Genomic DNA, 25,000 nt, shown 5'->3' on the forward strand with positions numbered 1-25,000 from the left:
CAAGCCGACCTACACCAGGTGGTCTCCAACCTACACCAGGTGGTCTCCAACCTACACCAGGGTGTCTCTAACCTACACCAGGGTGTCTCCAACCCACACCAGGGTGTCTCTAACCTACACCAGGGGTCTCCAACCTACACCAGGGGTCTCCAACCTACACCAGGGTGTCTCTAACCTACACTAGGGGTCTCCAACCTACACTAGGGGTCTCCAACCTACACTAGGGGTCTCCAACCTACACTAGGGGTCTCCAACCTTTTCTAACATGAGAGCTACTTAAAAGAAATAAAATAACATGTTGTGAGCAACTCATTTTCTAGCTTTCAAATAGGAACATTCTCCTCTTCTCTTCTCCCCTGCAACTCTTCCCCTGGTCCTTAGTGACCTCCACTTTGTTTGACCTGTTGGAGACCCCTGACCTCCAGTATGTTTGACCTGTTGGAGACCCCTGACCTCCACTATGTTTGACCTGTTGGAGACCCCTGACCTCTACTATGTTTGACCTGTTGGAGACCCCTGACCTCCAGTATGTTTGACCTGTTGGAGACCCCTGACCTCCACTATGTTTGACCTGTTGGAGACCCCTGACCTCCAGTATGTTTGACCTGTTGGAGACCCCTGACCTCCACTATGTTTGACCTGTTGGAGACCCCTGACCTCCACTATGTTTGACCTGTTGGAGACCCCTGACCTCCACTATGTTTAACCTGTTGGAGACCCCTGACCTCCACTATGTTTGACCTGTTGGAGACCCCTGACCTCTACTATGTTTGACCTGTTGGAGACCCCTGACCTCTACTATGTTTGACCTGTTGGAGACCCCTGACCTCCAGTATGTTTGACCTGTTGGCGACCCCTGACCTCCACTATGTTTGACCTGTTGGAGACCCCTGACCTCCAGTATGTTTGACCTGTTGGAGACCCCTGACCTCCACTATGTTTGACCTGTTGGAGACCTGGGTTACAGATGGGAGAACTGGGGCGGCAGGGTAGCCTAGTGGTTAGAGCGTTGGACTTGTAACCGTTCAAATCCCCGAGCTGACAAGGTACAAATCTGTCGTTCTGCCCCTGAACAGGCAGTTAACCAACTGTTCCGAGGCCGTCATTGAAAATAAGAATTAGTTCTTAACTGATTTGCCTAGTTAAATAAAGGTAAGAACAAAATAAAAACAAACTATGGCTTTCTGATTCAGTGATTAAATCCCATTCACGAGCACAGATACTATCAGTGCTAAGTAGAATAGATACATTATTCTGTGTTGTGTTGTCTTTGTAGTTCCCAGTCTCAATGTAGTGGTCCTCTATGTATCCATCCGCCTCCTCCTCATCACCCAACCCATCCTGCCCGTGGTCCAGCTCATGGGCGCTGGTCTCCGTGTGCTCCATGCCCAAGCTGAAGCTAGAGTAGCGTCCCGTAGTTAACACGTCAGCATCCTCCTCCTCTCGCAGCCACTGGTGCCGGTAGTTGAACAGCAGCTTGTACCAGGACTGGGTCTTGACGGCACACACGATGAGCATAGAGGTGGTCAGGGCGATGGCTACCATACCCAGGAGAAACTTCCAGGTGTTCCCCACAACTGGCTTCCCACTGCCACTGACTGGGACTATGTCTGGGGGAGGGATAGGAGCAAACAGAGAGCCAGGCATCCCACTGAATGGGACTATGTCTGGGGGAGGGATAGGAAGATGTTATCCTACCTCTGGTTTCTATAGGAAGGGAGACGTTATCCTACCTCTGGTTTCTATAGGAAGGAAGACGTCATCCTACCTCTGGTTTCTATAGGAAGGAAGACGTTATCCTACCTCTGGTTTCTATAGGAAGGAGGGGATGATCCTACCTCTGGTTTCTATAGGAAGGAAGACGTCATCCTACCTCTGGTTTCTATAGGAAGGAGGGGATGATCCTACCTCTGGTTTCTATAGGAAGGAAGACGTTATCCTACCTCTGGTTTCTATAGGAAGGAGGGGATGATCCTACCTCTGGTTTCTATAGGAAGGAAGACGTTATCCTACCTCTGGTTTCTATAGGAAGGAGGAGATGATCCGTGCGGTGGAGGAGGAGATGGAGAGGGAGAAGCAGGCCGCTGATGACATCATCAAAAAGATGTCTCCAGAGAAACAGGACCAGTACGCTGCCATGAAGGCCAGCAACGACGAGCTGCTACAGGTCCGAGCTGATTCAGGATCAGTTTGGTGTTTTACATCTTAATGAATGAGATGCATTTTGGTAACGATTCACACCCCTTGACTTGTTCCACATTTTGTTGTGTTACAGCCTGAATTCAACATTTTATTCACTAGATTTTTTTCCCTTACCCATATATACACAATACCCCATAATGACAAAGTGAAAATATGTTTTTTACTTTTTTTTTTTTTTTACATTTCTGCAAATTTATTGAAAATTAAATACAGAAATATCTCATTCACCTAAGCATTCACACCCCTGAGTCAATACGTGTTAGAATCGCCTTAGTCAGCGATTACAGCTGTGAGTCTTTCTCTCTAAGAGCTTTGCACACCTGGATTGTACAATATTTTCACCTTATTCTCAAAAAAGTCAAGCTCTGTCAAGTTGGATCTTGATTATTGCTAGACAGCCATCTTCAAGTCTTGACATAGATTTTCAAACTGATTTAAGTCAAAACTGTAACTAGGACACTCGGGGAATATCCAATGTCGTCTAGGTAAGCAACTCCGGTGTATATTTGGACTTGTGTTTTGGGTTGTTGTCCTGTTGAACTGTGTACTGTGTGTAGGTCAGTGACAAGAAATTCAGGCTGTAGTAACAAAATGTGTCATAAGTCAAGGAGTGTGAATTCTTTCTGAAGGCACTGTATGTGGACGGGGGGACGACGACCTGATCCGAGATCAGCACTGCTGCTCTGAGATACTGTATGAATGGATGGGAGAATGTTACCCTGTGACATGGCTCTAGACTCCAATGTCTCCTTACGCCTTTAGATAGGAGTCTACAGTCATGTCACGGGGGCAATGGAGGATGGGAGTCCTTCAGTTAAAGAAGAGACTCCGGGCTTATTGAACGTTTGTCACGATAAGTTAGTGATGTGTCACGTGGTGGGGAACTCTATGTGCTGTGCTCTGGAACAGTTACTGTAGCTACTACATCAGACAGCAGTAGCTACCCCATCAGACAGCAGTAGCTACCCAATCAGACAGCAGTAGCTACCCAATCAGACAGCAGTAGCTACCCCATCAGACAGCAGTAGCTACCCCATCAGACAGCAGTAGCTACCCAATCAGACAGCAGTAGCTACCCCATCAGACAGCAGTAGCTACCCCATCAGACAGCAGTAGCTACCCCATCAGACAGCAGTAGCTACCCCATCAGACAGCCGTAGCTACCCAATCAGACAGCAGTAGCTACCCCATCAGACAGCAGTAGCTACCCCATCAGACAGCCGTAGCTACCCAATCAGACAGCAGTAGCTACCCATCAGACAGCAGTAGCTACCCCATCAGACAGCAGTAGCTACCCCATCAGACAGCAGTAGCTACCCCATCAGACAGCAGTAGCTACCCAATCAGACAGCAGTAGCTACCCAATCAGACAGCAGTAGCTACCCCATCAGACAGCAGTAGCTACCCCATCAGACAGCAGTAGCTACCCCATCAGACAGCAGTAGCTACCCCATCAGACAGCAGTAGCTACCCCATCAGACAGCAGTAGCTACCCAATCAGACAGCAGTAGCTACCCCATCAGACAGCAGTAGCTACCCCATCAGACAGCAGTAGCTACCCCATCAGACAGCAGTAGCTACCCAATCAGACAGCAGTAGTTACCCCATCAGACAGCAGTAGCTACCCAATCAGACAGCAGTAGCTACCCAATCAGACAGCAGTAGCTACCCCATCAGACAGCAGTAGCTACCCCATCAGACAGCAGTAGCTACCCAATCAGACAGCAGTAGCTACCCAATCAGACAGCAGTAGCTACCCCATCAGACAGCAGTAGCTACCCAATCAGACAGCAGTAGCTACCCAATCAGACAGCTGTAGCTACCCCATCAGACAGCAGTAGCTACCCAATCAGACAGCAGTAGCTACCCAATCAGACAGCAGTAGCTACCCAATCAGACAGCAGTAGCTACCCAATCAGACAGCAGTAGCTACCCAATCAGACAGCAGTAGCTACCCAATTAGACAGCAGTAGCTACCCCATCAGACAGCAGTAGCTACCCAATCAGAGAGCAGTAGCTACCCAATCGGACAGCAGTCCTTGATGCTCAGTGAGAACTGTTAGTTAGTAAAGCTGCATGACTCAGCCCCTGCTGGCCGTATAGATAACAACGACAGACGGCCTCGTGCTAAACAGGTGTCAGTATCAAGGACTAAAGTTATCCTGTGTGTCTTTCTCTCAGGAGCTGGATGGTCGTCAGGAAGAGCTGGACACCCTCATAACACGGAAGGAGACGTTTGAAGCAGTGAGTGGCAGCGTGCATTCCAAGTGGCACCCTATTCCCTTCAAAGAGTATATTTGAATTATCCTCCTCCCCACCTTGACCCCCCCACCCCCGAAAATATTAGAATAATTATGCAGCACTTGCACTTGACCCCCCTCTAGCTCTGACGCTACTAATAGCTACTAATTTAAATGTACTTTCTATGACTGTGATATGTGGTTGACCCACCTAGCTATCTGGGCTGGGCTGAATCAACAATCTCATTCACTCATAGGCTGAATCATATCCATTATAATGACCAATGATCAAATCAAGGTTTGAAGAGCATGTTTTAATGGTTATAGATTGGGTACTGTATCTAACAATCATGTTCATACATTACCTGAAAACCCCCAAAATGTTTATTCTAGTCAGACACACCTTTCAGTCTGTTGCCATCGTGGTTGTGCTAAACCAGGGTAGATGTCATTGGTCCCATAGAGGGAGTCAGGGCCTTCCCCCAAACAGGTAGTTCGACCCGTCCATCCACACTGACTCGATCCCTTCTGTCCCCTCTGTCCTGTGTGATGTCCGTAGGAGCTGTATCACTCCCAGGTGAAACGGGAAGCTGTGTTACTACACGAGAAGCTTCAGGAGCTGGAGCTGAAGAGAGATGCCATGGTCGCAGAGGACAAGAGCATGGGGTCGCCCCAGGAGGAGAGGGACAGGCTGTTTAAACAGGTGAGGAGAGGGACAGGCTGTTTAAACAGGTGAGGAGAGGAGAGGGACAGGCTGTTTAAACAGGTGAGGAGAGGGACAGGCTGTTTAAACAGGTGAGGAGAGGGACAGACTGTTTAAACAGGTGAGGAGAGGAGAGGGACAGACTGTTTAAACAGGTGAGGAGAGGGACAGGCTGTTTAAACAGGTGAGGAGAGGGACAGGCTGTTTAAACAGGTGAGGAGAGGGACAGACTGTTTAAACAGGTGAGGAGAGGAGAGGGACAGGCTGTTTAAACAGGTGAGGAGAGGGACAGGCTGTTTAAACAGGTGAGGAGAGGGACAGGCTGTTTAAACAGGTGAGGAGAGGGACAGGCTGTTTAAACAGGTGAGGAGAGGGACAGGCTGTTTAAACAGGTGAGGAGAGGGACAGGCTGTTTAAACAGGTGAGGAGAGGGACAGGCTGTTTAAACAGGTGAGGAGAGGGACAGGCTGTTTAAACAGGTGGGCAGAGGGACAGGCTGTTTAAACAGGTGAGGAGAGGAGAGGGACAGGCTGTTTAAACAGGTGAGGAGAGGGACAGGCTGTTTAAACAGGTGAGGAGAGGAGAGGGACAGGCTGTTTAAACAGGAGAGGAGAGGGACAGGCTGTTTAAACAGGTGAGGAGAGGGACAGGCTGTTTAAACAGGTGAGGTGAGGAGAGGGACAGACTGTTTAAACAGGTGAGGAGAGGGACAGGCTGTTTAAACAGGTGAGGAGAGGGACAGGCCGTTTAAACAGGTGAGGAGAGGGACAGGCTGTTTAAACAGGTGAGGAGAGGAGAGGAGAGGGACAGGCTGTTTAAACAGGTGAGGAGAGGGACAGGCTGTTTAAACAGGTGGGCAGAGGGACAGGCTGTTTAAACAGGTGAGGAGAGGGACAGGCTGTTTAAACAGGTGAGGAGAGGGACAGGCTGTTTAAACAGGTGAGGAGAGGGACAGGCCGTTTAAACAGGTGAGGAGAGGGACAGGCTGTTTAAACAGGTGAGGAGAGGAGAGGAGAGGGACAGGCTGTTTAAACAGGTGAGGAGAGGGACAGGCTGTTTAAACAGGTGGGCAGAGGGACAGGCTGTTTAAACAGGTGAGGAGAGGAGAGGGACAGGCTGTTTAAACAGGAGAGGAGAGGGACAGGCTGTTTAAACAGGTGAGGAGAGGGACAGACTGTTTAAACAGGAGAGGAGAGGGACAGGCTGTTTAAACAGGTGAGGAGAGGAGAGGCTGTTTAAACAGGAGAGGAGAGGGACAGGCTGTTTAAACAGGTGAGGAGAGGGACAGGCTGTTTAAACAGGAGAGGAGAGGGACAGGCTGTTTAAACAGGTGGGGAGAGGGACAGGCTGTTTAAACAGGTGAGGAGAGGGACAGGCTGTTTAAACAGGAGAGGAGAGGGACAGGCTGTTTAAACAGGTGGGGAGAGGGACAGGCTGTTTAAACAGGAGAGGAGAGGGACAGGCTGTTTAAACAGGTGAGGAGAGGAGAGGCTGTTTAAACAGGAGAGGAGAGGGACAGGCTGTTTAAACAGGTGAGGAGAGGGACAGGCTGTTTAAACAGGAGAGGAGAGGGACAGGCTGTTTAAACAGGTGGGGAGAGGGACAGGCTGTTTAAACAGGAGAGGGAGAGGGACAGGCTGTTTAAACAGGTGAGGAGAGGGACAGGCTGTTTAAACAGGTGAGGAGAGGGACAGGCTGTTTAAACAGGTGAGGAGAGGGACAGGCTGTTTAAACAGGAGAGGAGAGGGGACAGGCTGTTTAAACAGGAGAGGAGAGGGACAGGCTGTTTAAACAGGAGAGGAGAGGGACAGGCTGTTTAAACAGGTGAGGAGAGGGACAGGCTGTTTAAACAGGTGAGGAGAGGGACAGGCTGTTTAAACAGGTGAGGAGAGGGACAGGCTGTTTAAACAGGAGAGGAGAGGGACAGGCTGTTTAAACAGGAGAGGAGAGGGACAGGCTGTTTAAACAGGAGAGGAGAGGGACAGGCTGTTTAAACAGGTGAGGAGAGGAGAGGGACAGGCTGTTTAAACAGGAGAGGAGAGGGACAGGCTGTTTAAACAGGTGAGGAGAGGGACAGGCTGTTTAAACAGGAGAGGAGAGGGACAGGCTGTTTAAACAGGTGAGGAGAGGGACAGGCTGTTTAAACAGGTGAGGAGAGGAGAGGGACAGGCTGTTTAAACAGGTGAGGAGAGGGACAGGCTGTTTAAACAGGTGAGGAGAGGGACAGGCTGTTTAAACAGGTGAGGAGAGGGACGGGCTGTTTAAACAGGTGAGGAGAGGAGAGGGACAGGCTGTTTAAACAGGAGAGGAGAGGGACAGGCTGTTTAAACAGGTGAGGAGAGGGACAGACTGTTTAAACAGGTGAGGAGAGGAGAGGGACAGACTGTTTAAACAGGTGAGGAGAGGAGAGGGACAGGCTGTTTAAACAGGTGAGGAGAGGAGAGGGACAGGCTGTTTAAACAGGTGAGGAGAGGGACAGGCTGTTTAAACAGGAGAGGAGAGGGACAGGCTGTTTAAACAGGTGAGGAGAGGGACAGGCTGTTTAAACAGGTGAGGAGAGGGACAGGCTGTTTAAACAGGAGAGGAGAGGGACAGGCTGTTTAAACAGGTGAGGAGAGGGACAGGCTGTTTAAACAGGTGAGGAGAGGGACAGGCTGTTTAAACAGGTGAGGAGAGGGACAGGCTGTTTAAACAGGTGAGGAGAGGGACAGGCTGTTTAAACAGGTGAGGAGAGGGACAGGCTGTTTAAACAGGTGAGGAGAGGGACAGGCTGTTTAAACAGGAGAGGAGAGGGACAGGCTGTTTAAACAGGTGAGGAGAGGGACAGGCTGTTTAAACAGGAGAGGAGAGGGACAGGCTGTTTAAACAGGTGAGGAGAGGGACAGGCTGTTTAAACAGGAGAGGAGAGGGACAGGCTGTTTAAACAGGTGAGGAGAGGGACAGGCTGTTTAAACAGGAGAGGAGAGGGACAGGCCGTTTAAACAGGTGAGGAGAGGGACGGGCTGTTTAAACAGGTGAGGAGAGGGACAGGCTGTTTAAACAGGTGAGGAGAGGGACAGGCTGTTTAAACAGGTGAGGAGAGGGACGGGCTGTTTAAACAGGTGAGGAGAGGAGAGGGACAGGCTGTTTAAACAGGTGAGGAGAGGGACAGGCTGTTTAAACAGGAGAGGAGAGGGACAGGCTGTTTAAACAGGTGAGGAGAGGGACAGGCTGTTTAAACAGGTGAGGAGAGGAGAGGGACAGGCTGTTTAAACAGGTGAGGAGAGGAGAGGAGAGGGACAGGCTGTTTAAACAGGTGAGGAGAGGGACAGGCTGTTTAAACAGGTGAGGAGAGGGACAGGCTGTTTAAACAGGTGAGGAGAGGAGAGGCTGTTTAAACAGGTGAGGAGAGGAGAGGCTGTTTAAACAGGTGAGGAGAGGGACAGGCTGTTTAAACAGGTGAGGAGAGGGACAGGCTGTTTAAACAGGTGAGGAGAGGGACAGGCTGTTTAAACAGGTGAGGAGAGGGACAGGCTGTTTAAACAGGAGAGGAGAGGGACAGGCTGTTTAAACAGGTGAGGAGAGGGACAGGCTGTTTAAACAGGTGAGGAGAGGAGAGGGACAGGCTGTTTAAACAGGTGAGGAGAGGGACAGGCTGTTTAAACAGGTGAGGAGAGGAGAGGGACAGGCTGTTTAAACAGGTGAGGAGAGGAGAGGGACAGGCTGTTTAAACAGGTGAGGAGAGGGACAGGCTGTTTAAACAGGTGAGGAGAGGGACAGGCTGTTTAAACAGGTGAGGAGAGGGACAGGCTGTTTAAACAGGTGAGGAGAGGAGAGGGACAGGCTGTTTAAACAGGTGAGGAGAGGAGAGGGACAGGCTGTTTAAACAGGTGAGGAGAGGGACAGGCTGTTTAAACAGGTGAGGAGAGGAGAGGGACAGGCTGTTTAAACAGGTGAGGAGAGGAGAGGGACAGGCTGTTTAAACAGGTGAGGAGAGGGACAGGCTGTTTAAACAGGTGAGGAGAGGGACAGGCTGTTTAAACAGGTGAGGAGAGGGACAGGCTGTTTAAACAGGTGAGGAGAGGAGAGGGACAGGCTGTTTAAACAGGTGAGGAGAGGGACAGGCTGTTTAAACAGGTGAGGAGAGGGACAGGCTGTTTAAACAGGTGAGGAGAGGGACAGGCTGTTTAAACAGGTGAGGAGAGGGACAGGCTGTTTAAACAGGTGAGGAGAGGGACAGGCTGTTTAAACAGGTGAGGAGAGGGACAGGCTGTTTAAACAGGTGAGGAGAGGAGAGGCTGTTTAAACAGGTGAGGAGAGGGACAGGCTGTTTAAACAGGTGAGGAGAGGGACAGGCTGTTTAAACAGGTGAGGAGAGGGACAGGCTGTTTAAACAGGTGAGGAGAGGGACAGGCTGTTTAAACAGGTGAGGAGAGGGACAGGCTGTTTAAACAGGTGAGGAGAGGGACAGGCTGTTTAAACAGGTGGGCAGACAGTCACCACAACCTTAAATGGTTTCATACATTTGTCTCTGTCTTTAAATATGGGCGGCAGGTAGCCTCGAGGTTAGAGCTTTGGGCCAGTAACCGGAAGGCTGCGGCAGGTGGCCTCGAGGTTAGAGCTTTGGGCCAGTAACCGGAAGACTGCGGCAGGTAGCCTCGAGGTTAGAGCTTTGGGCCAGTAACCGGAAGGCTGCGGCAGGTGGCCACGAGGTTAGAGCTTTGGGCCAGTAACCGGAAGGCTGCGGCAGGTGGCCTCGAGGTTAGAGCTTTGGGCCAGTAACCGGAAGGCTGCGGCAGGTGGCCTCGAGGTTAGAGCTTTGGGCCAGTAACCGGAAGGCTGCGGCAGGTAGCCTCGGGGTTAGAGCTTTGGGCCAGTAACCGGAAGGCTGCGGCAGGTGGCCTCGAGGTTAGAGCTTTGGGCCAGTAACCGGAAGACTGCGGCAGGTAGCCTCGAGGTTAGAGCTTTGGGCCAGTAACCGGAAGGCTGCGGCAGGTGGCCTCGAGGTTAGAGCTTTGGGCCAGTAACCGGAAGGCTGCGGCAGGTGGCCTCGAGGTTAGAGCTTTGGGCCAGTAACCGGAAGGCTGCGGCAGGTGGCCTCGAGGTTAGAGCTTTGGGCCAGTAACCGGAAGGCTGCGGCAGGTGGCCTCGAGGTTAGAGCTTTGGGCCAGTAACCGGAAGGCTGCGGCAGGTGGCCTCGAGGTTAGAGCTTTGGGCCAGTAACCGGAAGGCTGCGGCAGGTGCCCTCGAGATTAGAGCTTTGGGCCAGTAACCGGAAGGCTGCGGCAGGTGGCCTCGAGGTTAGAGCTTTGGGCCAGTAACCGGAAGGCTGCGGCAAGTGGCCTCGAGATCAGAGCTTTGGGCCAGTAACCGGAAGGCTGCGGCAGGTGGCCTCGAGGTTAGAGCTTTGGGCCAGTAACCGGAAGGCTGCGGCAGGTGGCCTCGAGGTTAGAGCTTTGGGCCAGTAACCGGAAGGCTGCGGCAGGTGGCCTCGAGGTTAGAGCTTTGGGCCAGTAACCGGAAGGCTGCGGCAAGTAGCCTCGAGATCAGAGCTTTGGGCCAGTAACCGGAAGGCTGCGGCAGGTGGCCTCGAGGTTAGAGCTTTGGGCCAGTAACCGGAAGGCTGCGGCAGGTGGCCTCGAGGTTAGAGCTTTGGGCCAGTAACCGGAAGGCTGCGGCAGGTGGCCTCGAGGTTAGAGCTTTGGGCCAGTAACCGGAAGGCTGCGGCAGGTGGCCTCGAGGTTAGAGCTTTGGGCCAGTAACCGGAAGGCTGCTGATTCCAGTCAAGGAGCCGACAAGGTCAAAAAGCTGCCTCTATGCCATTGAGCAAGACACTTAACCTCAATGTCTCCAGGGGTGCTGTACAATGGTAACCCAGGCCGTGACCTCACTCTCTGGGGGTGTCTCATGGGGGGGCACCCCACCAAATTCTTATTAAATACTGCTCTGATGTCACAATCATCAATGTCATTTTTTAGGGGGGGATGAGGGAGTGGAGAAATTTGATAAAGAGGTGTATATTTTAAGGTTTAGTGAGTTGAATCTGTGTGTTATGCTTCAGAGCTTTGGGCCAGTAACCGGAAGGCTGCGGCAGGTGGCCTCGAGGTTAGAGCTTTGGGCCAGTAACCGGAAGGCTGCGTCAAGTAGCCTCGAGATCAGAGCTTTGGGCCAGTAACCGGAAGGCTGCGGCAGGTGGCCTCGAGGTTAGAGCTTTGGGCCAGTAACCGGAAGGCTGCGGCAGGTGGCCTCGAGGTTAGAGCTTTGGGCCAGTAACCGGAAGGCTGCGGCAGGTGGCCTCGAGGTTAGAGCTTTGGGCCAGTAACCGGAAGGCTGCAGCAGGTAGCCTCGAGATCAGAGCTTTGGGCCAGTAACCGGAAGGCTGCGGCAGGTAGCCTCGAGGTTAGAGCTTTGGGCCAGTAACCGGAAGGCTGCGGCAGGTGGCCTCGAGGTTAGAGCTTTGGGCCAGTAACCGGAAGGCTGCGGCAGGTGGCCTCGAGGTTAGAGCTTTGGGCCAGTAACCGGAAGGCTGCGGCAGGTGGCCTCGAGGTTAGAGCTTTGGGCCAGTAACCGAAAGGCTGCAGCAGGTAGCCTCGAGATCAGAGCTTTGGGCCAGTAACCGGAAGGCTGCGGCAGGTAGCCTCGAGGTTAGAGCTTTGGGCCAGTAACCGGAAGGCTGCGGCAGGTGGCCTCGAGGTTAGAGCTTTGGGCCAGTAACCGGAAGGCTGCGGCAGGTGGCCTCGAGGTTAGAGCTTTGGGCCAGTAACCGGAAGGCTGCGGGTGGCAGGTTAGAGCTTTGGGCCAGTAACGAGGTGGCCTAGGTTAGCTTTGGGCCAGTAACCGGAAGGCTGCGGCAGGTGGCCTCGAGGTTAGAGCTTTGGGCCAGTAACCGGAAGGCTGCGGCAGGTGGCCTCGAGGTTAGAGCTTTGGGCCAGTAACCGGAAGGCTGCAGCAGGTGCCCTCGGTTAGAGCTTTGGGCCAGTAACCGGAAGGCTGCGGCAGGTGGCCTCGAGGTTAGAGCTTTGGGCCAGTAACCGGAAGGCTGCGGAAGGTGGCCTCGAGGTTAGAGCTTTGGGCCAGTAACCGGAAGGCTGCGGCAGGTAGCCTCGAGGTTAGAGCTTTGGGCCAGTAACCGGAAGGCTGCGGCAGGTGGCCTCGAGGTTAGAGCTTTGGGCCAGTAACCGGAAGGCTGCGGCAGGTGGCCTCGAGGTTAGAGCTTTGGGCCAGTAACCGGAAGGCTGCGGCAGGTGGCCTCGAGGTTAGAGCTTTGGGCCAGTAACCGGAAGGCTGCGGCAGGTGGCCTCGAGGTTAGAGCTTTGGGCCAGTAACCGGAAGGCTGCGGCAGGTGGCCTCGAGGTTAGAGCTTTGGGCCAGTAACCGGAAGGCTGCGGCAGGTGGCCTCGAGGTTAGAGCTTTGGGCCAGTAACCGGAAGGCTGCGGCAGGTGGCCTCGAGGTTAGAGCTTTGGGCCAGTAACCGGAAGGCTGCGGCAGGTAGCCTCGAGGTTAGAGCTTTGGGCCAGTAACCGGAAGGCTGCGGAAGGTGGCCTCGAGGTTAGAGCTTTGGGCCAGTAACCGGAAGGCTGCGGAAGGTGGCCTCGAGGTTAGAGCTTTGGGCCAGTAACCGGAAGGCTGCTGATTCCAGTCAAGGAGCCGACAAGGTCAAAAAGCTGCCTCTATGCCATTGAGCAAGACACTTAACCTCAATGTCTCCAGGGGTGCTGTACAATGGTAACCCAGGCCGTGACCTCACTCTCTGGGGGTGTCTCATGGGGGGGCACCCCACCAAATTCTTATTAAATACTGCTCTGATGTCACAATCATCAATGTCATTTTTTAGGGGGGGATGAGGGAGTGGAGAAATTTGATAAAGAGGTGTATATTTTAAGGTTTAGTGAGTTGAATCTGTGTGTTATGCTTCAACATGTCGCCTTGTTTCGCTCTCCAAGGTAAAAGAAGACAACCAGGAAACAGCAAGCATGGAAAGACAGTACGTAGTTTCTGTGATCATTTTAACGTCTTATCCTTGCCAACCAAAGTGATATTCCTGTTTTATAACTCTGTGACGTTTCTAACAGGTTGACTGAGATGCGTGAGAAGATGAGCCTGATCAACGAGGAGATCCGACAGCTTGACAATAACATGGAGGAACACCAAGGTACGGACTGATTAGATCTCTCCACTGGGGTCGTAGATGTTATATCTGACGGGTTTCATAGTCCCGTAGAACAATGAGATGATGAGTTTTGACGTTTTATTTTTTTATATTTTTAGAACATTCACAGTCTCGTACAAGAGCTTTGCACTGGGGTGGAGTGGATGGGGAGTGGGCTGGGATGGGAGAGTTTTGGGCACTTGGCCCAATGAGGGTGGTGGTGGGGGGGGGCGAGACGGGAGCATTGTCCTGTAGATGTGTTCAGTAACAGTTCAGTGAATTGGATATAAATCCATTAAGGCCTCTGAATACTGTCCAAGACAACTCTCTCCGCTCCGCCTTGGCCTGCATAGATTACAGCATCCTGTCCTGACCAGGGTAGCGCATACATCCTGCATCCCAACATGGCTCTCTATTCCCTTCCTCGTGGATCCCTATTCCCTACCTAGTGCACCTTATTCCCTTCCTAGTGCACATTATTCCCTTCCCAGTGCACTGATGCAGGGTGCCATTTGGGACTCGGGCATCCTGTAGACGCCTCTCTGTGAGACGTCTGTCTGCTGCTCTGGTCTTCATGGGGATGTGTATTGTATTGTTAGACTCCAGAGGGGAAGTCAACATGGCTGGTGGTCCATGGTAGAAAGGTGTTTTGAAGTCCCACACCGGGGACACTTAATGAAGGAAAGCCTGAATGACCACACCCAAATTACACTTCACATCAGATGTTATTGGGTCACATACACATATTTAGCAGATAGCAGATGTTATTGGGTCACATACACATATTTAGCAGATGTTATTGGTCACATACACATATTTAGCAGATGTTATTGGTCACATACTCATATTTAACAGATGTTATTGGTCCATACACATATTTAACAGATGTTATTGGGTCACATACACATATTTAACAGATGTTATTGGTCCATATTTAGCAGATGTTATTGGTCACATACACATATTTAGCAGATGTTATTGGTCCATATTTAGCAGATGTTATTGGTCACATACACATATTTAACAGATGTTATTGGTCACATACTCATATTTAACAGATGTTATTGGGTCACATACACATATTTAACAGATGTTATTGGTCCATACTCATATTTAGCAGATGTTATTGGTCCATACACATATTTAGCAGATGTTATTGGTCCATACTCATATTTAGCAGATGTTATTGGTCACATACACATATTTAACAGATGTTATTGGTCCATACACATATTTAGCAGATGTTATTGGTCACATACACATATTTAACAGATGTTATTGGTCACATACACATATTTAGCAGATGTTATTGGGTCACATGCACATATTTAACAGATGTTATTGGGTCACATGCACATATTTAACAGATGTTATTGGGTCACATACACATATTTAACAGATGTTATTGGTCCATACACATATGTAACAGATGTTATTGGTCCATACTCTTATTTAACAGATGTTATTGGTCCATACTCATATTTAACAGATGTTATTGGGTCACATACACATATTTAACAGATGTTATTGGGTCACATACACATATTTAACAGATGTTATTGGGTCACATGCACATATTTAACAGATGTTATTGGTCCATACACATATTTAACAGATGTTATTGGGTCACATACACATATTTAACAGATGTTATTGGGTCACATACACATATTTAACAGATGTTATTGGGTCACATACACATATTTAACAGATGTTATTGGGTCACATGCACATATTTAACAGATGTTATTGGTCCATACACATATTTAACAGATGTTATTGGTCCATACTCATATTTAACAGATGTTATTGGGTCACATACTCATATTTAACAGATGTTATTGGGTCACATACTCATATTTAACAGATGTTATTGGGTCACATACTCATATTTAACAGATGTTATTGGTCACATACACATGTTTAGCAGATGTTATTGCGGGTATAGCTAAATGCTTGTGTTCCTAGCTCCAACAGTGCAGTAATATCTAACAATCTAAAAGTAAAATAATATAATTAAAATATATAAATATTAGGATGATCAATATCAGAGTGGCATTGACTAGAATACAGTAGAATAGAAAACAGTATTTACATATGAGATGAATAAACAGTATGTAAACATTATTAAAGTGACAAGTGTTCCATTATTAAAGTGACCAGTGATTCCATGTCTATGTATATAGGGCAGCAGCCTCTAAGGTGCAGGGTTGAGTAACCAGGTGGAAGCCGGCTAGTGATGGCTATTTAAGCAGTCTGAAGGCCTTGAGTTTCAAACTGTTTTTCAGTCTCTCGGTCCCAGCTTTGATGCACCTGTACTGACCTCACCTTCTGGATGATAGCGGGGTGAACAGGCAGTGAATCGGGTGGTTGATGTCCTTGATGACCTTTTTGGCCTTTCTGTGACATCGAGTGGTGTAGGTGTCCTGGAGGGCAGGCAGTGTGCCCCCGTTGATATGTGTTGGGCAGACTGCACCACCCTCTGGAGAGCCCTGGGGTTGCAAGCTCAACAGTTGCCGTACCAGGCCAACAGGATGCTCTCAATTGTACATTGTAGAAGTTTGTGAGGGTTTTAGGTGACAAGCCACATTTCTTGAGCCTCCTGAGGTTGAAGAGGCGCTGTTGCCCCTTATTCACCACACTGTCTGTGTGGGTGGTCCATTTCAGATTGTCAGTGATGTGTACACCAAGGATCTTGAAGCTTTCCACCTTCACTGCGGTCCCGTCGATGTGCATGGGGCATGCCCCCTCTGTTGTTTCCTGAAATCCACGATCAGCTCCTTTGTTGTCGTTGAGGGAGAGGTTATTTTCCTGGCACCACTCCACCAGGGCCGTCACCTCCTCCCTGTAGTCCGTCTTTGTCATAGTTGGTAATCAAGCATACTACTGTTGTGTCGTCTGCAAACGTGATGATTGAGTTGGAGGTCGTACGGGGCCACGCAGTCATGGGTGAAAAGGGGCCCCCGTGTTGAGAATCAGTGTAGTGGGGGTGTTGTTTCCCATATTCACCACCTGTGGGTGGCCCGTCAGGAAGTCCAGGACCCTGTGGTACAGGGCGCTGGAAGGTACTATGGTTATGAAGGCTGAGCTATAGTCGATGAACAGCATTCTTACATAGGTATTACTCTTGTCCAGATAGGATAGGGCAGTGTGATGGCGATTGCATCGTCTGTTGATCTATTGGGGCAGTATGCAAATTGAAGTGGGTCTAGGGTGGTAGATAAGGTGGAGGTGATATGATTCTTAACTAGCCTCTCAAAGCACTTCATGATGACAGAAGTTCGGTTACCTTTGCTTTCTTGGGAACAGGAACAATGGTGGACATCTTGAAGCAGGTGGGGACAACAGACTGGGATAGGGAGAGATTGAATATGTCCGTAAACACTCCAGCCAGCTGGTCTGCGCATGCTCTGAGGACGCGGCTGGGGATGCCGTCTGGGCCGGCAGCCCTGCGAGGGTTAACACGCTGAAATGTCTTACTCGCGTCGGCCACAGAGAAGGAGAGCCCACAGTCCCCGCGGGCCGCGTCAGTGGAACTGTATTATCCTCAAAGCGGACAAAAATGTGTTTAGCTTGTCCGGGAGCAAGACGCAGTGTCTGCGACATGGCTGGTTTTCCCGTTGTAGTCCGTGATTGTCTGTAGACCCTGACACATACATCTCGTGTCGAAGACGTTGAATTGCGACTCCACTTTGTCTCTGTACTGGAGTTTTGCCAGTTTGTTTGCCTTACGGAGGGAATAACTACACTGTTTGTAATCGACCATATTCCCAGTCACTTTGCCTTAGTTAAATGCGCTGGTTCACGCTTTCAGTTTTAATAGTCACAGTGTGAACAACATCCCCTATACACTTCCTTATGAACTCAGTCACCGTGTCCGTGTATACGTCAATGTTATTCTCAGAGGCAACCTGGAACATATTCCAATCTGCGTGATCAAAACAAACTTGAAGTGTGGATTCTGATTGGTCAGACCAGCGTTGACTAGACCTTAGCACGGGTGTACTTTCTGTTTGAGTTTCTGCCTATCCGAAGGGAAGAGCAGAATGGAGTTGTGATCTGATTTGCCGAAGGGAGAGCCTTTTAGCCATCCCAGAAGGGAGAGTAACAGGCAATGTGTTGATATAACTTTGGTAACGTTTCCCTCAAATTTGCTTTGTTAAAATCCCCAACTACAATAAATGTTGCCTCAGCATATGTGGTTTCCAGTTTGCACAAAGTCCAGTGTAGTTCTGTTTTGGTATCGGATTGAGGGGGAATATACATGGCTGTGACTATAAGCGAAGAAAATTCTCTTGGGAGGTAATATGGCCGGCATTTGATTGTGAGATATTCTAGGTTCGGTGAACAAAAGGACTTTCTTTTTTTTGTTGTTGTCATATTTCTGGTCGTAATGCTGGTGAGTTAACGCCGTTCTGATATCCGAAAGTTATTTCAAGTTGGATGTAATAACATGAAAAATGTTCTGGGCTAATAGCGTAAGAAATAACACACAAAAAAACTAAATACTGCAAAGTTGGTTAGGAGCTAGAAGCAGAGCTTCCATGTCTGTCATGTCTTAGGAGCTAGTAGCAGAGCTTCCAGGTCTGTCATATCTTAGGAGCCAGAAGCAGAGCTTCCATGTCTGTCGGCGCCATCATGATCATCATATTCCCTATTGCCACCGGGCCCTGGTAAAAGTGCACTATATGGGGAATAGGGTGCCATTTGGGATGCATCCATACTGTAACTCTCAATACTTGGAGGAATCTCATATCCTCTGACTGTTTCCTGTCCTCATCTCTGTCTCATATCCTCTGACTGTTTCCTGTCCTCATCTCTGTCTCATATCCTCTGACTGTTTCCTGTCCTCATCTCTGGCTCATATCCTCTGACTGTTTCCTGTCCTCATCTCTGGCTCATATCCTCTGACTGTTTCCTGTCCTCATCTCTGGCTCATATCCTCTGACTGTTTCCTGTCCTCATCTCTGTCTCATATTCTCTGACTGTTTCCTGTCCTCATCTGTCTCATTTCCTCTGACTGTTTCCTGTCCTCATCTCTGTCTCATTTCCTCTGACTGTTTCCTGTCCTCATCTCTGGCTCATATCCTCTGACTGTTTCCTGTCCTCATCTCTGGCTCATATCCTCTGACTGTTTCCTGTCCTCATCTCTGGCTCATATCCTCTGACTGTTTCCTGTCCTCATCTCTGGCTCATATCCTCTGACTCGTCATGACCAGACGGTAAGAGGCCTACTGTGTCCCAATTGTTCTCCACCAAACTCCTCCAACATACTAATCAACTAGACTAGGCCATCCTTCCAGTAGCATTAGTTTGGAACTAACTACTTCCACTTTACTTTATATAGACTCTACAGTCTTAGAAGTAAAGGTGCCTGGAAGCTTTTTGGGTTGCCACACCGCCATAATCTTTTCAGTTAAAAGAAGGTCCTAGAGGAACCCCTGTGTAAAGGTTCAATATTGCAAATTGCTATATTGAACCGTTAAAGGTCCTCCCAGAACCTCTCAACTAACCAAAGGTGCAAGTATGAACCATTGACTAACAATGGTTCCTCGCAGATCTCCAGGCTTCCACAAGTCACCTCTAATTCTAAGAGCAGACTAAATACTCAAGTAACAACTCACTTTTTGTCCAACAGGTGAACGAAACCAGAAGTACAAAGAACTAAAGAAGAGAGATGAGACTATGGACAGTGAGTTGACCATTACATACTTTCTGTGAACCATTCCTGTGTAGGTTGTAGAAAGTTACACATCTTGTATCCCTTTCAGTCTAAGACGTTTTCCCTGCCAACTTTTTTCGTCCTTTTCTTTCTATCTGAAAGTTATTCCCGGTATCAATGACAAAACTTTTATTTCCGCCAAAACGACATAGGTTTTCGGTCAAGTTCTGCCTACGGCTTAGTATGTAATGTAGCAATAATGCTGAGGCGACATTAGCACGCTCTACGCTCTTAAACCTCTTGGAACTCCCCATCCCGGATCCGGGATCGTGACTAAAGCCTCAGGCTCATTAGCATAACGCAACGTTAACGATTTCTGAAAATCGCAAATAAAATGAAAATAATGCATCTGCTCTCAAGCTTAGCCTTTTCTTAACAACACTGTCATCTCAGATTTTCAAAATATGCTTTTGAACCATAGAAATTGACTAATTTGTGTAAGAGTATGCAAAGCTAGCATAGCATTTTGAGTAGCATTTAGCACGCAACATTTTCACAAAAACCAGATAACCAAATAAATAAAATCATTTACCTTTGAAGAGCTTCTGATGTTTTCAATGAGGAGACTCTCAGTTACATACCAAATGCGCAGTTTTTCCTGAAAGCGTCTGTGTGTAGGAGAAATCGTTCCGTTTTCTACATTGCGTCTGGCTACCGAAACGAACCGAAAATTCAGTCACCTACAACGTAAAACTTTTCCGAATTAACTACATAATATCGACCGAAACATGGCAAACGTTGTTTGGAATCAATCCTCAAGGTGTTTTTCACATATCTCTTCATTGATATGCAGTTCGTGGAAGCTTGCTTTCCTCTCTGTATCCCATGGAAAAATACTGGCAGCTGCCTTTTGCGCACCAATTTCGGCGCAGGACACCGGGCGGACACCTGGTAAATGTGGTCTCTTATGGTCAATCTTCCAATGATCTGCCTACAAATACGTCACAATGCTGCAGACACCTTGGGGAAACGACAAAGGGCAGGCTCATTCCTCTCGCATTCACAGCCATATAAGGAGACGATGGAAAACAGAGCCTCAAAAATCCTGCTCATTTCCTGGATGCCGTCTCATCTTGGTTTTGCCTGAAGCTCACGTTCTAGGGCACGCACAGAAAATATCTTGGTAGTTCTGGACACGTCAGAGTGTTTTCTTTCGAAAGCTATCAATTATATGCATAGTCGAGCATCTTTTTGTGACAAAATATCTTGTTTAAAACGGGAACGTTTTTCATCCAAAAATGAAATAGCGCCCCCAGAGCATCAACAGGTTAAACTCTTGATGGTTGCTAGGCAGCACAAGTTTTCTGCAGGCTATCTCTGCAGTAGATTGCAATTCCGCCCCCTTTGGCAGTTCTATCTTGTAGTTGTTGTAGTTGTCTAGTGTGTTGGGAACAGAGAATAAAAGGAGTAGATTTCTGGGCGTGGTAGAATAGATTCAGGGCATAATGTGCAGTGGTGGCCAAAAGTTTTGAGAATGACACAAATATTACTTTCCACAAAGTTTTCTGCTTCACTGTCTTTAGAATTGTTTTGTCAGATGTTACTATGGAATACTGAAGTATAATTACAAGCATTTCATAAGTGTCAAAGGCTTTTATTGACAATTACATTAAGTTGATGCAGAGTCAATATTTGCAGTGTTGACCCTTCTTTTTCAAGACCTCTGCAATCTGCCCTGGCATGCTGTCAATTAACTTCTGAGCCACATCCTGACTGATGGCAACCCATTCTTGCATAATCAATGCTTGGAGTTTGTCAGAATGTGTGGGTTTTTGTTTGTCCACCTGCCTCTTGAGGATTGACCACAAGTTCTCAATAAATTAACGTCTGGGGAGTTTCCTGGCCATGGACCCAAAATATTGACATTTTGTTCCCTGAGCCACTTAGTTATTCCTTTTGCCTTATGGCAAGGTGCTCCATCATGCTGGAAAAGGCATTGTACGTCACCAAACTGTTCCTGGATGGTTTGGAGAAGTTGCTCTCGGAGGATGGTTGGTACCATTCTATATTCATGGCTGTGTTCTTAGGCATAATTGCGAGTGAGCCAACTCCCTTGGCTGAGAAGCAACCCTGCACATGAATGGTCTCAGGATGCTTTACTGTTGGCATGACACAGGACTGGCGGTTGCACTCACCTTGTCTTCTCCGGACAAGCTTTTTTTCCGGATGCTCCAAAACAATCGGAAAGGGGATTCATCAGAGAAAATGACTTTACCCCAGGCCTCAGAAGTCCAATCCCTGTACCTTTTGCAGAATATCAGTCTGTCCCTGATGTTTTTCCTGGAGATAAGTGGCTTCCTTGCTGCCCTTCTTGACACCAGGCCATCCTCCAAAAGTCTTCGCCTCACTGTCGGTGTAGATGCACTCACACCTGCCTGCTGCCATTCCTGAGCAAGCTCTGTACTGGTGGTGCTCCGATCCCGCAGCGGAATCAACTTTAGGAGACGGTCCTGGCGCTTGCTGGACTTTCCTGGGCACCCCAAAGCCTTCTTCACAACAATTGAACCGCTCTCCTTGAAGTTCTTGATGATCTGATAAATGGTTGATTTAGGTGCAATCTTACTGGCAGCAATATCCTTGCCTGTGAAGCCCTTTTTGTGTAAAGCAATGATGATGGCACCTGCTTCCTTGCAGGTAACCATGGTTGACAGAGGAAGAACAAACAATGATTCCAAACACCACCCTCCTTTTGAAGCTTCCGGTCTGTGTTTCGAACTCTTTCAGCATGACGGAGTGATCTCCAGCCTTGTCCTCGTCAACACTCGAGAGAATCACTGACATGATGTCAGCTGGTCCTTTTGTGGCAGGGCTGAAATGCAGTGGAAATGTTTTTTGGGGGATTCAGTTCATTTTCATGGCAAATAGGGACTTTGCAATTCATCTGATGACTCTTCATACCATTCTGGAGTATATGCAAATTGCCATCATACAAACTGAGGCAGCAGACTTTGAAAATTAATATTTGTCATTCTCAAAACTTTTGGCCTTGACTGTACAGACAAGGGTATGGTAGGATGTGAGTACAGTGTAGGTAAACCTAGGCATTGAGTGATAATGAGAGTGGCTGTGTCTCTGGAGGCACCAGTTATGCCAGGTGAGGTTCTCTGTACGTGTGGTGGTGGCACAAAAGAGGCATGTTAGGCGGGGCTGGGGGTCTACAGGGAAATTAAACAATAATACACTAACCCAAACAGCAGTGGACAAGGCATATTAACATTAGGGAGTGGCATGTGTAGCCGAGTGATCATAGGGTCCAAAGAGCAGAAATAGGTGAGTCAGGAAGCGTTTGGTAGTCGCTACTACGCTAGGCGAGCTGGAGAAACGGTGATTCAGACAGCTAGCGGGCTGGAGACACGGTGATTCAGACAGCTAGCGGGCTGGAGACACTGATTCAGACAGCTAGCGGGCTGGAGACACGGTGATTCAGACAGCTAGCGGGCTGGAGACACTGTGATTCAGACAGCTAGCGGGCTGGCGACACTGTGATTCAGACAGCTAGCGGGCTGGAGACACGGTGATTCAGACAGCTAGCGGGCTGGAGACACGGTGATTCAGACAGCTAGCGGGCTGGAGACACGGTGATTCAGACAGCTAGCGGGCTGGAGACACGGTGATTCAGACAGCTAGCGGGCTGGAGACACGGTGATTCAGACAGCTAGCGGGCTGGAGACACGGTGATTCAGACAGCTAGCGGGCTGGAGACACGGTGATTCAGACAGCTAGCGGGCTGGAGACACGGTGATTCAGACAGCTAGCGGGCTGGAGACACGGTGATTCAGACAGCTAGCGGGCTGGAGACACGGTGATTCAGACAGCTAGCGGGCTGGAGACACGGTGATTCAGACAGCTAGCGGGCTGGAGACACTGTGATTCAGACAGCTAGCGGGCTGGAGACACGGTGATTCAGACAGCTAGCGGGCTGGAGACACTGTGATTCAGACAGCTAGCGGGCTGGAGACACGGTGATTCAGACAGAAAAGCCTGTTGAAACCACATTGGACGTTTACGTCGGCAGATCAGTCGTGATGGATTGGCAGGGCTCCGAGGTGACAATAAAGGGTCCAGGCCAATTGGAAAAAGGTATTGTAGCCCAAGAATTAGCTGGCAGACCTCTTCGGCCACTCGGGAGATGGGCCTAGCTCAAGGCTAACTGATGCTTGCTTCTAGACAGAGGTGTTAGCTAGCAGTAGCTACTCGGATTGCAGCTAGCTAGCTGCGATGATCCGGTGCAATGGACCAGGGATTGTGGCAGGAATCCGGTGGATGTGGTAGAGAAAAAGCAGTCCGATATGCTCTGGGTTGATATTGCGCTGTGCAGACTGGCAAGAATTGACCGAGCTGAAGCTGGCTGGTGTCCGAGTTAACAGTGAGGACCACTAGCAGTGTCTAACTGACTACTAGCTAGTAGCTAGTTAGCTGGCTAGCTTCTGAAGGGGGTTCTGGTTCTAAAGTATAACAATAGTAGATCCGTACCACATTGGTGGGTTGCAGGAGAGTATATTCAGTCCGTAGATGAAAAGTGAGATAAAAATATATATGAATAAAACTAGGAAAACAACTATTTACACGGGACAAGACAAACACACGACCAACTGCTAGGTCATCTTTTAATCACAATCACATTATTAGCATGCTATAAAGTATCCTAAATCAAGTGGTCATCTATCACTGATCAGAAACATTTAGGATGTAGCAATGTAGCCTAGATGCTACATCCTATAATGTAGCCTAAATGCTACATCCTATAATGTAGCCTAAATGCTACATGCTATAATGTAGCCTAAATGCTACATGCTATAATGTAGCCTAAATGCTACATGCTATAATGTAGCCTAAATGCTACATGCAATAATGTAGCCTAAATGCTACATGCTATAATGTAGCCTAAATGCTACATGCTATAATGTAGCCTAAATGCTACATGCAATAATGTAGCCTAAATGCTACATGCAATAATGTAGCCTAAATGCTAATAATAATACATGCTATAATGTAGCCTAAATGCTACATGCTATAATGTAGCCTAAATGCTACATGCTATAATGTAGCCTAAGAGTAGGCCTATTATTTTGTTCGATCATGTGGAGGCAACTCCAAAAACCCATGGAGGTTGAAGTATGAACACCAGACTCGCATGCTTTTGAAAATAGGATTGCTATTATTTTCTATGGGTGTCATGATGAAGGTACGCCCCTACTCCTGCTACCTAACAAAGTGGAGTGAGGGTAGGAAAGAGAGGAAATTGGGCCTCCCGAGTGGCGTAGCTGACTAAGCTTCGCAGTGCTTGAGGCATTATTACAGACCCGGGTTTGATCCCGGCCGTAACCGGGAGACCCATGAGGTAGTGCACAATTGGCCCAGTGATCGTCCGGGTTAGGGGAGGGTTTGGCCGGACAGGATTTCCTTGTCTCGCTCTCTGGCGACTCCTTGTGGTGAGCCGGACGCCTGCAAGCTCACCTCGGTCGCCAGTTGGACGGTGTTTCCTCCGTTGGTGCGGTTGGCTTCCGGGTTCAGCGGGCAGTGTGTCTAGAAGCAGTTGCGGCTTGGCAGGGTCGTGTTTCGGAGGACGCCTTGCTCTCGACTTTTGCCTCTCCCGAGTCCGTACGGGAGTTGCAGCGATGGGACAAGACTGTAACTACCAATTGGGGAGAAAAAGGGGTAAAATTACAACAACAAAAAATAGAATAATAGGAAAGAGATGAAACGTGGATGAAAACAGCGCAGACTGTTTCTAAATATCACTTTTAATATGTCAGCGGTATCACATGACAAGTTCTGTTATATTCCATTATATTCTTATTAGAAAATATACAGTATTAAAATATACAGTGGGGCAAAAAAGTATTTAGTCGTCCACCAATTGTTCAAGTTCTCCCACTTAAAAAGATCGGTTGACCTCTGTCATTGCCAACAAAGGGTATATATAACAAAGTATTGAGATAAACTTTTGTTATTGACCAAATACTTATTTTCCACCATAATATGCAAATAAATTCATTAAAAA

General features: G+C 48.6%; 2 protein-coding genes across 2 annotated transcripts in view; one reads left to right on the top strand and one right to left on the bottom strand.

Moving 5' to 3' along the window:
* The window catches only part of ift74 (intraflagellar transport 74), a 147,881-nt gene that overhangs the window by 9,338 nt on the left and 113,543 nt on the right, over window positions 1–25,000 (bottom strand). The window lies entirely within an intron of this gene.
* The window catches only part of LOC135547896 (intraflagellar transport protein 74 homolog), a 23,740-nt gene continuing 774 nt past the window's right edge, over window positions 2,035–25,000 (top strand). Inside the window, exons 1-6 of the mRNA XM_064977106.1 lie at window positions 2,035–2,167; window positions 4,384–4,446; window positions 5,002–5,145; window positions 13,069–13,109; window positions 13,198–13,277; window positions 18,913–18,966. Coding sequence (XP_064833178.1) covers window positions 2,039–2,167; window positions 4,384–4,446; window positions 5,002–5,145; window positions 13,069–13,109; window positions 13,198–13,277; window positions 18,913–18,966 — 511 coding nt within the window. The 5' untranslated portion in view covers window positions 2,035–2,038. The remainder of the gene's footprint in view (window positions 2,168–4,383; window positions 4,447–5,001; window positions 5,146–13,068; window positions 13,110–13,197; window positions 13,278–18,912; window positions 18,967–25,000) is intronic.

Source organism: Oncorhynchus masou, chromosome 11 (assembly GCF_036934945.1).
Source record: "Oncorhynchus masou masou isolate Uvic2021 chromosome 11, UVic_Omas_1.1, whole genome shotgun sequence".
Lineage (NCBI taxonomy): Eukaryota > Metazoa > Chordata > Actinopteri > Salmoniformes > Salmonidae > Oncorhynchus > Oncorhynchus masou.